This window comes from Carcharhinus amblyrhynchos, chromosome 4 (genome assembly GCF_965287045.1).
Source record: "Carcharhinus amblyrhynchos chromosome 4, sCarAmb.v2.hapA, whole genome shotgun sequence".
Lineage (NCBI taxonomy): Eukaryota > Metazoa > Chordata > Chondrichthyes > Carcharhiniformes > Carcharhinidae > Carcharhinus > Carcharhinus amblyrhynchos.
Window position 1 is genome coordinate 14,941,424 of NC_137327.1, and position 16,445 is coordinate 14,957,868.

Here is a 16,445-nt window from a genome sequence, read left to right on the forward strand (position 1 = left end):
CAGACTCTCCACACCCTCCACACAATTTGCTGTTCCACCAATCTTGGTGTCATCAGCAAATTTTGACACCATACACTCGGTTCCCTCCTCCAGATCATCTATATAAATGGTAAATAGCTGAGGCCCCAGCACCAACCCCTGGGGCACTCCACTAGTCACCAACCGCCAATCCGAATAGCACCCATTAACCCCCACTCTCTGCCTCCTATTTGACAGCCAGTCCTCTATCCACGCTAACACCCTACCCCCAACTCCATGCCCCCTGACCTTCTGTAATAACCTCTTGTGAGGCACCTTATCAAACGCCTTCTGAAAATCAAGAAAGACCACATCCACCGGCTCTCCTCTATCCACCGCCCTAGACACATCCTCATAGAACTGCAATAAATTTGTCAGACACGACTTCCCCTTAACGAAACCATGCTGTGTCTGCTCTATCAAACAATTCTCCTCAAGATGCCTCGCTATTTTTTCCTTGATCACGGATTCTAACATTTTACCTACAACAGACGTTAAACTAACCGGCCTATAATTCCCTGCCTTTTGCCTGCCACCCTTCTTAAACAACGGCGTAACATTAGCCGTTTTCCAATCTTCCGGCACTTTCCCAGAATCCAGCGACGTTTGGAAAATAATCACCAAGGCATTCACTATCACCTCTGCCATGTCTTTCAGAACCCTTGGATGCATTCCATTCGGTCCTGGGGACTTGTCCACAAACAGTCCCTCCAGTCTGTCGAGCAAAGTCGGAGGTGTGGTAGATTGTGAGGAAGGGTGTCATAGTTTGCAGGGTGACTTAGAAAGGTTGCAGAGCTGGGCCGCGAGGTGGCGGATGGAGTTTAATGTGGAGAAGTGTGAGGTAATTCATTTCGGTAGGAATAACAGATGTGTTGAGTATAGGGCTAACGGGAGGACTTTGAATAGTGTGGAGGAGCAGAGGGATCTAGGTGTATGTGTACATAGATCCCTGAAAGTTGGGAATCAAGTAGATAAGGTTGTTAAGAAGGCATACGGTGTCTTGGCGTTTATTGGTAGGGGGATTGAATTTAGGAGTCGCAGCGTCATGATGCAACTGTACACAACTCTGGTGCGGCCGCACTTGGAGTATTGTGTGCAGTTCTGGTCCCCACATTACAGGAAGGATGTAGAGGCTTTGGAGAGGGTGCAGAGGAGGTTTACCAGGATGTTGCCTGGTATGGAGGGGAGATCCTATGAGGAGAGACTGAGAGATTTGGGGTTGTTTTCGCTGGAAAGAAGGCGGCTAAGAGGGGACCTTATTGAAACATATAAGATGATTAGAGGTTTAGACAGGGTGGATAGTGATAGCCTTTTTCCTAGGATGGAGAAAGCTAGCACGAGGGGGCACGGCTTTAAATTAAGGGGGGGTAGCTACAGGACTGATGTCAGGGGTAGGTTCTTTACCCAGAGGGTGGTGAGGGACTGGAATGCCCTGCCAGCTGCAGTTGTAAATGCGCCTAGTTTTGGGGGCGTTTAAGAGATCTGTGGATAGGTTTATGGACGAAATGGGATTGGTTTAGATTAGTGGGTTAGTGTTGTTTTTTTTTAAAAAGCTGGTCGGCGCAACATCGTGGGCCGAAGGGCCTGTTCTGCGCTGTAATGTTCTATGTTCTATGTTCTAGTAACAATAATGTCATTCAGGCCCTCCAGTCCGACCACCATTCCATCATTAACACCCGGCTCCTCCGTGAAGACCGAAACAAAAAAGTTATTCAAGGCCTCAGCCATTTCCCCATCCCCCACCACTAAGTCCCCCCTCTCATCCTCTAAGGGTCCAACGTTCACCCTATTCAGCCTCTTCCTTTTTATATATTTATAAAATCTCTTACTATCCTTTTTTATATTAAGCGCTAGTCCAGCTTCATAGTTTATCCTACCCTTCTTTATCAACTTCTTTGTCATTCTTTGTTGACATTTAAACCTCTCCCAATCCTCTTCTCGCCCACTACTCTTAGCTACTCTAAACGCATCCGCTTTTAATTTAACACTTTCCTTTACCTCCTTCGTTATTCATGGCTGATTATCTCTCCTCCTACGATCCTTTTTAACCATCGGAATAAATTTCTGCTGAGCACCAAGAAAGATCTCCTTAAAGATCCTCCACTGCTCCTCAGCAGACCTACCTTCCAACGCGCTCCCCCAATCAACATTCGCCAATTCCTCTCTCGTCCTACCGTACTCCCCTCTGTTCAAACAAAGGACACATCTCCGGGAACCCACTTTCTCCTCCTCCATCTGCACCAGAAACTCCACCCAAAAGGATCACTCTCCCCAAGAGGATCCTTCACCACAAGGCCCCGAATTCTACCCACAGGTCCCTAATGCTACCCGCCCACCGATATAATAAATATCTATAAATAAAAATGCTTTTGTTGTAGCAGTTCAAATCCATTGATATTAAAACTGTGCTGTTTATACTTAATCTTAAATTGCAAGAATAGGCATGTAATGAAAGGCCTCATAAATTTTCAATTTTCTTCAACTTTCTGTACATATCCATGTTTTCCATTGAGAATCACTGTGTCACCTGCAAACAGTCAAAAAGAAATCTGTTTACCAGAACAATATGTTTTCTTCATTCACTCACGTTCCGGTTGTCACTGGCAAGACTCGCATTAATTACCCATTCCAATTTGTTCTTCGGAAGTTGGCAGTGACCCACTTTCTTGAATGGAACTGAGTAGCTCATTAGGCTATTTCAGAAGGCAATTATGAGACTTGCTGTGACCCACTGTGACTTGCTGTGGGTCTACAGTCAACAATACGCAAGACCAGAACAGGTAAGGACAGCAGGTTGCTTCCTCTAAAGGTATATGCATACGGGATGTAAGGTTGCATTTTCTCTGGGTGGGATTTCCACCCTCCCCCCCACCCCCCCCAACAGTCCTGGCAGCAAAGGGTGCAAACAACGGGATAGTGGTGGTACAGCAAGATACCACAGCCGGCCAAAGCATGTGGTAGTGGTGGGGGCGGGGCAGCAGAAAATGTCACCGTTGCATCAGCGCATTTATTATGTTATGAGAGGTGGATCTTCCTTGAACTGAACGTTTCAGTGGACGGTTAAGAGCGAACCCATTGCTGTGGGCCTGCACCAGGTAAGGATGGCAGATTTCCTGAAGTGAACCAAATGGGGCTTTGTGGAACTGACAATAGTTTCATGGTCACCGTCACTGAGACTAGCTTTACATTCCAGACCCATTCACCGAACTGAAGTTCCACCAGCTGCCCTGAACCCCTTGGCATTAGCCTGGGCATATAAGGACCCAAACTCAATTTACAGAATAATGATTGGGATGTGGGTCTTTACAGCCGATCAAGTCTTGAAGGTGCAGACAATGTGAGCGGAGAGAGCGTTAAGCACAGGTTAAAGGGATGTGTATTGTTTCCAGACAGGACAGTTAGTGAGATTTTGCAAGTCCAGGCAAGTCGTGGGGGTTACAGATAGTTTGACATGAATCCAAGACTCCGGCTGAGGCCGTCCTCATGTATGCAGAACTTGATGACTACACCAATGACATTCCCAATACATCACCTACCTTCCTGGTTGAAGATCATTTGAACTTCAAATATTTTTAAAATGACTTTATTTTGCAGATGTCAAGATAAGAATTCGCATAGGCACCAAAGTTCCTGGTAATCCTCCTCTTCCACCAAAATACTTACATTCATATTGCACCTCAGTACGCTCTGGAAACACTTCAAAAAACTTCACCCGGTCAATTTCACTGTTAAATACAGGGTCAACTTAGCCTCAGACGTAGCATTTTCATCCATGATTCCGAAGTTTGTGGATTCAAACCCCACACCAAAGACTTGAACACAAAACTTAAACTAATGTTCCAATATTGTACTGAGGGCGGGGGTGGGAGGGGTGCACGCGGGGAAGGGGGTGGTTCCATTTGGGGGAGCACCGAGAGTTCTGTGATGATGGTAGTTCCATGTCCATGGGGGCAATGACTCTGGGTGGGTATTCCCTCTGGGGGCGGAGGGACTCCCTTTCAGGGGTCATTAAATGGTTTCAGGGAGATAGATATATTTCTGATATTAAAAAAAAAACAGGTTAAAGGAACATGGGGACAGGGAAGAGAGGTGGATTTGAGACCAGGCAGAGATAACTTGGATACAAAGGGTGCAAACAACGGGATAGTGATGGCACAGCAAGATACCACAGCCGGCCAAAGCATGTGGTAGTGGTGGGGGCGGGGCAGCAGAAAATCTCACCGTTGCATCAGCGCAGGTACTTGGATCAGGAATTGGTTAGCAGATAGGAGACAGAGGGTGGTGGTTGATGGTAATTATTCATCATGGAGTTCGGTTACGAGTGGTGTGCCTCAGGGATCTGTTTTGGGGCCACTGCTGTTTGTAATCTTTATTAATGATCTGGATGAGGGTATAGTTGGGTGGATTAGTAAGTTTGCTGATGACACCAAAGTCGGAGGTGTGGTAGATTGTGAGGAAGGGTGTCGAAGTTTGCAGGGTGACTTGGACAGGTTGCAGAGCTGGGCCGCGAGGTGGCGGATGGAGTTTAATGCGGAGAAGTGTGAGGTAATCCATTTCGGTAGGAATAACAGATGTGTTGAGTATAGGGCTAACGGGAGGACTTTGAATAGAGTGGAGGAGCAGAGGGATCTAGGTGTATGTGTAAATAGATCCCTGAAAGTTGGGAATCAAGTAGATAAGGTTGTTAAGAAGGCGTACGGTGTCTTGGCATTTATTGGTAGGGGGATTGAATTTAGGAGTCGCAGCGTCATGTTGCAACTGTACACAACTCTGGTGCGGCCGCACTTGGAGTACTGTGTGCAGTTCTGGTCCCCACATTACAGGAAGGATGTGGAGGCATTGGAGAGGGTGCAGAGGAGGTTTACCAGGATGTTACCTGGTATGCAGGGGAGGTCCTATGAAGAGAGACTGAGGGATTTGGGGTTGTTTTCACTGGAAAGAAGGCGGCTAAGAGGGGATCTTATAGAAACATATAAGATGATTAGAGGTTTAGATAGGGTGGATGGTGATAGCCTGTTTCCTCGGATGGAGAAATCTAGCACGAGGGGGCATGGCTTTAAATTAAGGGGGGGTAGTTATAGGACGGATGTCAGGGGCAGGTTCTTTACCCAGAGGGTGGTGAGGGACTGGAATGCCCTGCCTGCTGCAGTTGTAAATGCGCCTAGTTTGGGGGCGTTTAAGAGATTGGTGGATAGGTTTATGGACGAAAAGGGATTGGTTTAGATTAGTGGGTCAATGTTTTTTTTTAAAAAAATAAGACTGGTCGGCGCAACATTGTGGGCCGAAGGGCCTGTTCCGCGCTGTAATGTTCTATGTTCTATGTTCTATGTTCTATAAGCCATGAATGGTGGAGCAGGCTCGAGGGGCTGACTTCAGCTCTTAATTTCTATATTGCTGGAGCCTGGGGAGGGTAAAGTCTGTTTACACGGGGTACTTGTTTTCTCTATTTTTTTTACATCGGGATGCCCTTGGGAAAAGGACATCCAGATTTTTTGAGAGACAAATTTTCTGATGGCGCATTCAGAGCTGGGTCCACCAGGGTGACGTCATTTTGCCTCAGTGTCAAAAAAATGGCGGGAAGAGGTCGGCAGTGATGAGCTATACGCCGCATTTCCTGTCTCTGTTGACACTTAGCCAAAAAAAAATCGGAAAATTCTGCCCTTGATCCTCATGGGGAGTGACTTATAGCTGACATAGTTGGGGAAACAAACTTCAAAATGGTCTCGTAATGTACATACCTGATTTGAACAGGCTTGTTGCCTTCTTGCAGCTCACAATACATGGCAATCCATATTCTCGCGCAATCACAGCTCCTGATGTGAGCAGAAGGCAAATAATTCATTAGAAATGGAAATAGTGTTTACAAACTTCTTATTTATTAGTCACAAATAGGCTTACATTAACACTGCAATGAAGTTGCTGTGAAAATCCCCTAGTCACCACACTCCAGTGCTTGTTCGGGTACACTGAGGGAGACTTTAGCAAGGCCAATGTACCTAACCAGCACGTCTTTCAGAATGTGGGAGGAAACTGGAGCACCTGGAGGAAACCCACGTGGGAGAATGTGCAAACTCCACACAGTGACCCAAGCCGGGAATCGAACCCGGGTTCCTGGAGCTGCGAGGCAGCAGTTCTAACCACTAATATATCCTTCAGCTCTAAATCATCAACTGCATTGAGTTGCTGTGATCCTTCTGTGTCCCCATCAGTTAGAAGTTCAAATCAAAAATTTAGAAACTGTCAGATTGTATTCCAGTACTAAAAAGGGAAAAAAAAACTTTAATCTTACACAGTGGAACAGTGGTTAGCACTGCTGCCTCACAGCGTCAGGGACCCGGGTTCCATTCTGGCCTCGGCTGACTGTCTGTGTGGAGTTTGCACATTTCCCCGTGTCTGTGTGGGTTTCCTCTGGGTTGCTCCGGTTTCCTCCCATCTTCCAAAAATATACAGGTTAGATGAATTGGCCATGATAAGTTGTCTCTTAGTGTCCCAAGATGTGAAGGTTAAGGGGGGACAGCAGGATAAATGTGTGGGGTTACAGGAATAGGGCTGGGCATGGGCCTGGATAAAATGGGTAACATGTTCTGTCAGGGAGTCAATGGGCTGAATGGCCTCCTTCTGCACTGTAGTGATTCAATGGTTCTGTTAATGTAATATGACCTGAATTTGAAATAACTATTGTCTTCTAAACTAGTGGAACTTTTGCCTCCTAAGATACCAAGTAAACAACATCAACGTCCACATTGGAACTTGAAACTGGGATGATAAGTCAGATTATCAAAACATTTCGGCCAGAATTTTACCGCCCCACCCACCCCGGAATTGGGACGGGTGAGGCTCGCAGAACAGGATTCTCCTTTGGCCTCGGGCAGGGATTTTATGAGCCTTGGCCGAGCGAGATCGTAAAATACCGGCCTTTCTTTAAGAAGTATCAGCATGTCACATGGCGGGAATTATTCTTCATGACTTTAATATCTATTCAATCCTGTGTCAGAGATGATAGTCACATGTAGACCAGGAAGGATATTGGTGAACAAGTTAGTGTTTTGCAGCTATTGACCAACATTTATGGTGCATTTTCATGACTGAATACAAATCTCATGTTGGGTCCTGAAATCTCAAACTCTGAGCCACAAGTCCACTGTAATAATCAAGTATACATTAGTCATGTAATACAGGCCACTTACTTATGTTCATACATAAGTTGAGTATCAATCTACAAAATCCTTTCAAAACATGCCAATTAAACATAAACATAAAAACATAAGAAATAGGAGCAGGAGTAGGCCATCTAGCCCTTCGAGCCTGCCCCGCCATTCAATAAGATCATGGCTGATCTGTCGTGGCTCAGTTCCACTTTCCCGCCCTCTCCCCATAACCCTTAATCCCCTCGCTTATCAAAAACCCATCAACCCGCGTCTTAAAAATACTTAGCGAGGCAGCCTCCACCACTTCAACGGGCAGAGAATTCCAGAGATTCAGCACCCTTTGAGTGAAGAAGTTCCTCCTCAACTCCGTTCTAAACCGCACCCCCCTTTATCTTGAGGCTGTGCCCCCTAGTCCTACTGTCCTTTCTGAGCGGGAAGAGTTTCTCCACCTCTATCCTATCCATCCCATTCATCATCTTATATGTCTCATTGAGATCTCCCCTCATTATTCTAAACTCTAACGAGTACAAGCCTAGTTTATTCAGCCTCTCCTCGTAGCTCAACCCCCTCAACTCCGGTATCAGCCTAGTAAACCTCCTCTGCACTCCCTTCAAGGCCAAAATATCCTTGCGTAAGTGCGGCGACCAAAACTGCACACAGTACTCCAGCTGCGGCCTCACCAATGCCCTATACAGCTGCAGCAAGACCTCCCTACTTTTATATTCAATCCCCCTTGCTATGAAGGCCAGCATCCCATGAGCCTTCCTGACCACCTGCTGCACCTGCAGGCTGGGTTTTTGCGACTCATGCACAAGGACCCCGAGGTCCCTCTGCACCGTCGCCTGCTGCAGTTTTTCGCCACGTAAGTAATAATCCTTCCTACAATTATTCCTACCAAAGTGGACCACCTCGCACTTGCCAACATTAAATTCCATTTGCCAGTTCCTGGCCCATTCGCCCAGCCTATCTAGATCCTTCTGCAGACTCTCCACACCCTCCGCGCAATTTGCCATTCCACCAATCTTGGTGTCATCAGCAAATTTCGACACCGTACACTCGGTTCCCTCCTCCAGATCATCTATATAAATGGTAAATAGCTGAGGCCCCAGCACTGACCCCTGGGGCACTCCACTAGTCACCAACTGCCAATCCGAATAGCACCCATGGACCCCCACTCTCTGCCTCCTATTTGACAGCCAATCCTCTATCCACACTAACACCCTACCCCCAACTCCATGTCCCCTGACCTTCTGCAATAACCTCTTGTGAGGTACCTTGTCAAATGCCTTCTGAAAATCAAGACCGACCACATCCACCGGCTCTCCTCTGTCCACCGCCCTAGACACATCCTCATAGAACTGCAATAAATTTGTCAGACACGACTTCCCCTTAACGAAACCGTGCTGCGTCTGCTCTATCAAGCAATTCCCCTCAAGATGCCTCGCTATTTCCTCCTTGATCACGGATTCTAACATTTTACCTACAACAGACGTTAAACTAACTGGCCTGTAATTCCCTGCCTTTTGCCTGCCACCCTTCTTAAACAACGGCATAACGTTAGCCGTTTTCCAATCTTCCAGCACTTCCCCGGAATCCAGCGACGTTTGGAAAATAACCACCAAGGCATCCACTATCACCTCCGCCATTTCTTTCAGAACCCTTGGATGCATTCCATCCGGTCCTGGGGACTTGTCTACAATCAGTCCCTCCAGTCTGTCGAGCACCGCCTCTCTAGTGACAATAATGTCATTGAGACCCTCCTGTCCTACCATCTTTCCATCGTTCATTTATTAGTTAATTTATTAGTCACAAGTAAAGCTTATATTAACATTACAATGGAATTGCTGTGAAATTCTGCCAGCCACCACATTCCTGTTTGGGTCAATACTCCCAGCCAGCACATCTTGCAGAGCGTGGGAGGAAACTGGAATACAGTGCTAGTTTTATCTATTCTTTTTTCTCTATGTTTTACCTCCTTTGATGGTGTGTCTGTGCAAGTCTTGTTTGTTGTTGTTTTTCTCTCCTGCACTTGATGGTTCACAAGACAGACTTTCATCCATTCTCATAACGAGCTTTTACCAGAGACTTAGGATTTAACAGCAGCCATTCCACATCAAGCGTGGCTGACCAGAAGTCCCTCCCGCTTTTACCATTTGCCATGGGGTGGCACAGTGGTTAGCACTGCTGCCTCACAGCACCAGGGAGCCGGGTTCAAATCCGGCTCGGGTCACCGTCTGTGTGGAGTTTGCATGTTCTCCCCGTGACTGTGTGGGTTTCCTCCGGGTGCTCCAGTTTCCTCCCACGCTCTGCAAGATGTGCTGGTTGGGTGCATTGACCCAAACAGGAATGCGGTGGCTCGCAGAATTTCACAGCAATTCCATTACAATGTTAATATAAGCTTTACTTGTGACTAATAAATAAACTTTAATTGGCATGTGTTGAAAGGATTTCGTAGATTGATACTCAACTTGTTGGCCCAGTTACGGATGTACGTTCCTTGGCCATCAAGTGTTGGGGTGGGACTCCAACCTGGAGTTTCTGGTTCAGAGGCAGGGATACTAACCATTATCCCACTAGACCTCTACAGGGCAAGGTATCGAATCCCAAAACTCTACTTCATATTGCAACTTAGCTATCTGCTGGGAAAGACAAGGAAGGGCAAAGTGATTGATTCTTTGAGGTTCTTTTTTTCCCTCCTGTCCAATAAGGAAGCAGCACTTGCTCTCTGATGGACATCTTTCATGGTAGCTGAGATCAGGAGCACAGAGTGAGAATCAGAGGAAACTAATCTGTGACAAAGGACCATGTGGTCACAACAGATGGGCCACTAATATTTATTATCCATCAATTTGGAAAAGGCTTGGCCAAGATTGCTCTAAGGCACAGATTGCACTTGAAGCAATATTGTCATTCAAATAAATTTGTCATTTGTAATCACAAAACTCTACTTATTTAATGTCATATATTGCCTCTTCTACTAAGTCAGGAAAGGTTAAAGTTTAAATTTATTTTGAATGGAGTTATTGAAAAGATTTTTTTAAACAACCCACTGGGGCCGTGGGAAAGGCTCACACTTGTTTTTCTGATAGTTCTACTTCCAACGATGCCTGTCTCTGAGCATAAACTATAGTTGCTGGTATAATAATTGTATTTTGTTCAAGAAAGACGTCACTGTCCAAAGACCACGCTTTCGCAGTGTAAATGTGGTAGAGTGGCCCCTTTAAGACAGCGTTCCCAAGCATCATGTGATTGGACTGGACATGATGGAGTATCAAGGCAGGAACCTGAGCCAATTAGGTGAATTGAGGCGTATCCTGGCTCGGGAAGGATCCTCAGATGGAGCCAGGGAGGAGTGGAAAATGGTCACATTTTTAGTTCGGTCAAACCCTCAGTTGTAAATAAATATTTATCATTGACAATAAACCCTTTTATACTTGGAGCCACATTGAGTCACCCTCAATTTATTATTTTTTATTCATTCATGGGAAATGGGCGTTGCTGGCTGGCCAGTATTTATTGTCCAAACCTAATTGTCCGAGGGCTGTTGAGGATAAACCACATTGCTGTGCGTCTAGAGTCATATGTAGGCCAAACCAGATAAGGACAACAGATTTCCTTTCCTAAGGGATATTAGTGAACCAGATGGGTTTTCTCCGATAAAGGACAATGGTTACAGGGTCATTTATAGATTCTGAGTTCTAGATAGTTTCCTTATTGAATTTAAGTTTCACTATCTGCTGCAGTGGGATTCAAACCCAGGTTCCCAGAACATTCCTGGATTAATATAGTCTTGTGATAATGCCAATAGACCATTGCCTCCCCATTAACAATGATGCCCCACGTGGGGCTCGAACCCACCAACCTGAGATTAAGGGTCTACCGACTGAGCTAGTAGGGCAGATTATAGTAACTTAAACTCAGAAGATTCCCCACACTTAAGAGATGCAAAAGGCAGATGAAGCACATACTTACATTGGTTTCCATAGCTCGTGTTCCCTGGAACAGGTTACTACCCTGAAATCAAAGGCTGGGTAGTTTGAGGAGTGATTGGTAGAAAGATTAAAAGGGACGTGAGGAAAATTTTCACCCAGAGGGTAGTGGGCATCTGGAATTCATTGCCTAACTTGGTGGTTGAGGTTGAAATGCTTAACCCATCTAAGATGCGGATATGCCGGCGTTGGACTGGGGTAAACACAGTAAAAAGTCTGACAGCACCAGGTTTAAGTCGGTTGGACTTAAACCTGGTGTTGTCAGACTTTTTACTGTGTTAACCCATTTAAAACATAGCTGGCTCTGCACCTTAAGTGCAGTAACCTGCAAGGCCACAGATCTGGTACTGGAAAGAAGATTAAAATGAACAGCTAGTTTCTTCTTTCTCTGCTGGTGCAGACACAATGAGCTGTATGGCCTTATTCTGCACTGAACTTTTCTATGGTTCTAAAAAACATTTCTTTACACTTCATACCGTGCGAAAGCAATCCTCCAATCTCAGTGACCAGTCCGCCTAGCAGAGGGAAATATGGGCTCCAACCAATGTCGGTGCTTGTCACAATTAAAATATCCCCTTGCTGGATGCAGTCAGTATCCATAATTGTTTTCAAGATGCGTGCTGTCCCCTTCACTGTCCCTTGGCTCACCGTCATACCTGTAACAAAGGACATTTTATATCTCCTGTTCTTCCCAATTTAGACGGCAACACCTAAAAGTAAGCACAATCCTTCACAGAAATCCATTCCTTAGTCCAGAAACACTCAGAAAGGGATTCTCCTCACCACTCGATGTCTGGTGAGATGAGACTTTCAGTCTTCAGGCTACCCTGGCTCTGACGCCAGTCAAGGCCCAGGCACAATTCGCATAATGGAGATGGTTGTCTACAATATTTAACTCTGACAATCCATTGAATGGGATAGTTTTCTCACTCTTTAGTTCTTTTGGAAAGGATAATAAGGTTTGCAGCACTCTTGATGCTGTCAGACTAATGTGCCAAGGACTTTCTGCCAGGAAGTTGCACCAACAATAGCGATCTTGGCTGCTGCAGACAATTCAGTTCCCCTGGCAGAATTGGGCAGCTGGTCATCAGCCAACATCATAATTTCAACAATAACACTGATTTTGATTTGATTTATAATTGTGACGTGTATTAGTAAACAGTGAAAAGTATTGTTTCTTGCATGCTATACAGACAAAGCATACCATTCATAGAAAAGAAAGTGAGAGTGTGCAGAATGTAATGTTACAGTCGTAGCTAGGGTGTAGAGAAAGATCAACTTAATGCAAGGTAGGTCCACTCAAAAGTCTGATGGCAGCAGAGAAGAAGCTGTTCTTGAGTTGGTATCTTTTTGTATCTTTCTCCCAATGGAAGAAGGTGGAAGAGTCTGGGGTGCGTGGGGTCCTTAATTATGCTGGCTGCTTTTTCGAGGCAGCGGGAAGTGTAAAGAGAGTCAATGGGTGGGAGGCTGGGAGGTGAGACAATAGTCACTCAGGCACACTGCCTGGCTTTTCTTTGGTACTAGGATGATGGTCACTTTCTTGAAGCAGATTATGGACCTCAAATTGGTGTAAGGACAGGTTAAAGATGTTGCGAATACCCCTGCCAGCTGGTCCGCACAGGATCTGAGTTCTCGTCCAGGTATCCTATCCGGGCCAGTCGCTTTCCCTAGGTTGACATTCGAGAAGACTGCTCCGACATCTGCAATGGTGACCTTGAATATGACCTCTGAGGATCCTGCAGTAGAGGGCATGCTCTTGCTGAGGGTGGATGAAGGGGGGTGGGGAGAAGGCCAGCATCAAATTCAGAGCAGGACCTTCTTAGTCTGGAGATCTTAGTGAATGGCTATGCGCATGTAGGCATTTAGCATCTTCCCACATGTAGAATCCTCCCACAATCCAAAGGTCTGCGGGTTAGGTTGATTAGCCAGACTCAATTGCCCTTTAGTGTCAGGGGCATTGCAGCCTACATACATGGGGTTACAGGGATAGAGCCTGAGTGGGATTGTTGCCAGCAAAGGCTGGTTGGGCCGAATAGCCTCCTTCTGCATCGTAGGGATTCTACGAAAAAATGTTTGAAAGATTCTCTGAAGTGGCAAAGAAATCAAAATGTAAACAAAGTAACACCACTTTCCTGCAGCAAGGCACAAAGTGACTCCTTCAACTCAGCTACAGTTCTGCAACTCAATCCTACCATTGGTTGTAATGATATGCGATGCAAGTTGAAGGAAATGATTTGTAGTGGGTAGCCACACCCCATGACCCGATTTATAGAGGGAGCAGGAAGGTTGAGCAAGCTTCTGGCAAAACTTAAAAGGATGAGGCATTTTTTCCAATCGGGACAGGACGGTTGAGAGATAGTCATCATGTGAGTTTTTTTAGTGATGATTTAGCATAATAGATTTTACAAACTCACATTTTATGGGCTAAACCAGTCCCTGTACAGGCGACAATGCGGAGGATGATCCAAGCATGAATACATTATTAAATTGAAGTTGGAAAGTATATCCTTAGAGGCTCCACTGGTTCTAGGCTCAAATCCAAGAAAGATTCTTGCTTGATTTGGCATTCTCACAACTGAGTTGTGAGAATGCCAAATCATAACTTCCAACTGAGCCGGAAAACAGCACAATGGGAAATATACATGGTGCAACTACAGAGAATGAAGCCTGATGTGTAATTGTGTGCGTGTACTGATAACATCTATAACAGTCACAGTGAAGCCCACAAGATAATGAAAGTGCTGAAAACCAAAGTCAAAACAAAATAAATTGCCCTGCTACAGAAAAAGGCAAGTGTGCTTTAGGTTATTAAAGCTAAGAAGCAAAACTATTTTGCGAATAATCACTCCAGATTTACATAATGTTGTCTTATTCAATGATGGGACCTGGTTGTCGCTGGCTGGCCAGCATTTTCTTGCCCACTCCTAGTTGCCTGAGGGCAGTTGTGAGTCAACCACATCATTGATGCTCTGGAGTCACATGTCTGCTAGACCAGGTAAGGACAGCAGATTTCTTTCCCTAAAGGACATTAGTGAACCCGATAGATTTTTCCTGATGATTGTTCCATGGTCATCAGCAGATTTTTAATTCCAAATACTTTTTATTGAATTTAAATGTCACCACCTGCCGTGGCAGGATTTGGTCCTGGGTCTCCAGAGCATTAGTTGAGCTCCTGGATTAATACTCTAGAGATACTACCACTAGGCATTGCCTCTCCTGGTTGGAGTGTACTTCAGGTAGCAAGAGCAGCTACTTTTGATCCACTGTCTAATAAATTGATGAAATCAACCTTGGTGTCCAATATGTACTCTGAGTCACATAAAGCTCTGTGCCAAGAGTGCTAAACCGTAACATTTACAAACATACAAATTAGGAGCAGTAGACCAGTCAGCCCATCAAGCCTACTTCACCACTGAATAAGGTTGTGCTTTGTTTTTAAACTGTAGCCCCCTATCTAGTTCTGGTCCTTCCCACAAGGGCAAACATCCTTCCAAATTCCCCCTTCCGGGATATTATATACTTCAATCAGATCATCTCTCCATCTTATAAAGTCCAGGCCCGGTCTTTCCAACCCTCCCTCATCGGACAACCCCCAACCTAGGTATCAGTCAAGTGAACCTTCTCTGACTTTAACTGAAAAATCTGTATCAAAACCTACAGGCATATCAAATTCACCCTCTGTCCCATATCAGGTTATGGCATATCGATGATAAACTGCTTACCTCGCAGAGTCATCTGGCTCCCACACTCTTCACTCTGATATTGCTCAATTGGCACGGGTTTTCCAATATTCATTTCCTTAAACTGAAGGTCCACTTGCTTCCGCAGTAATCTCCTCCGACTCTGGGCTCTGCATCAAAGGGATGATAATGTCTGTATCAGTTCAACAATAAAACAAGGCTTTCTGTCTCAAAACTACCGCGGTGTTTAAAGATCCACACCAATAAACCCAAATCACAGCTCAACATTTCGAACAGCATTTGAGCTGATTTCCCGAATAAGGAAGGTTTCTTACTTGGTGACTATGGTTGATGATCCCTGCTGAAGGACATGTCCGATTTCTGAGTGAGTTAGGAAGAAGAGCAAGTCTTCGTCAGGCAAATAACCCTAAAACATTAAGGAAATGGTTGAACCTCCAAAATCTGTGAAGCTGGGACAATTGGAACTGTCAATATCAAAATATTCTGTTCAGTAAGGGCACCAAGAAAGTGCTGCCTGCCCTCCACCTCACCTTTCCATCCATAATATTCAGCCCAGTGTCTGTAATATAATGAAATGCCCCAAAGTTCATAGAATCCCTACAGTGAAGAAGGAGACCATTCAGCCCATCGAATCTGCACCGCCCACAATCCCACCCAGGCCTTATCCTCAAAACCCCATGCATTGATCCTAGCAAGTCCACTGACACTAAGCGGCACGTTAGCATGGCCAATCCACCTAACCTTCCCATCTTTGGACTGTGGGAGGAAACTGGAGTGCCTGGAGGAAACCCAACCAGACCCCGGGGCAACGTACAAACTCCAGACTGGCAGTGACCCAAGCCGGGAATCGATCCCTGGTGCTGTGACGCAGCTGTAGTTGGTATAATGCATCACTATGCTGCTTTACTGTCAGAAACACACGTTGAAAGTGACAAAACAAAATCACAGCCACTTTGCTGACTTGGACCATTTAGGTGAAGGTGGTTGTGATGCGAGGAGTAAAAACTGTTCATATTGCCACATCTTCATCTGCAGCACCAACTCTAACAGTTATCCTCAATTGCAATGGCCAGAGAGCTAAACTGCCCATTGTACGTACTGACTTTAACTATCTAGAACAAGTTGCTCAAGCCTTTTGGTCTCGTCTGCATTCGGAAGGCCTACCACAGCCTCAGTGACTTACAGAAAGAGGACTGCGTCCATGCCGACCATCAAGCACTTATCTATTCTAATCTTATTTTCCAGCACTCAATCCGTAGCCTTGTGGCTGTGATGTTTCAAGTGTTCATCTAAATGCTTTGTGGAACATCTTTGGTAACCCCAAGATTCCAGCTGGCTGTCAATATAATTCTCCGCCTCCAGTTTCTGCCCTTCATCTGTCAGTGTCCTGATGAAGCTGAATGCAAGCTCGAGGAACAGACCCCCAGCTTTTGACTGGGCAGTTTACAGTCAGCTGGGTACCACATTGGGTCCATTTTTACCATCAGGTTGCCCCAGTTTCGGGCATAAAAATCTGGAAAAGTCAGGCGCAAGGCGAATAGCACAGTCCGCAACAGTCCACCTCTGCGCCTGTTCCCCCTTTATCTGAT

General features: G+C 45.5%; 1 protein-coding gene across 1 annotated transcript in view; it reads right to left on the reverse strand.

Annotated features, from left to right (window-relative positions):
• Window positions 1-2,182: 2,182 nt before the first annotated feature.
• LOC145341794 (rifampicin phosphotransferase-like) overlaps window positions 2,183-16,445 on the reverse strand; it is a 175,706-nt gene continuing 161,443 nt past the window's right edge. Inside the window, exons 32-36 of the mRNA XM_080186727.1 lie at window positions 15,171-15,262; window positions 14,878-15,005; window positions 11,632-11,811; window positions 5,757-5,831; window positions 2,183-2,545 (exon numbers count right to left, since the gene is read on the reverse strand). Of these exons, the coding sequence (XP_080042853.1) occupies window positions 2,487-2,545; window positions 5,757-5,831; window positions 11,632-11,811; window positions 14,878-15,005; window positions 15,171-15,262 (534 nt within the window). The 3' untranslated portion in view covers window positions 2,183-2,486. The remainder of the gene's footprint in view (window positions 2,546-5,756; window positions 5,832-11,631; window positions 11,812-14,877; window positions 15,006-15,170; window positions 15,263-16,445) is intronic.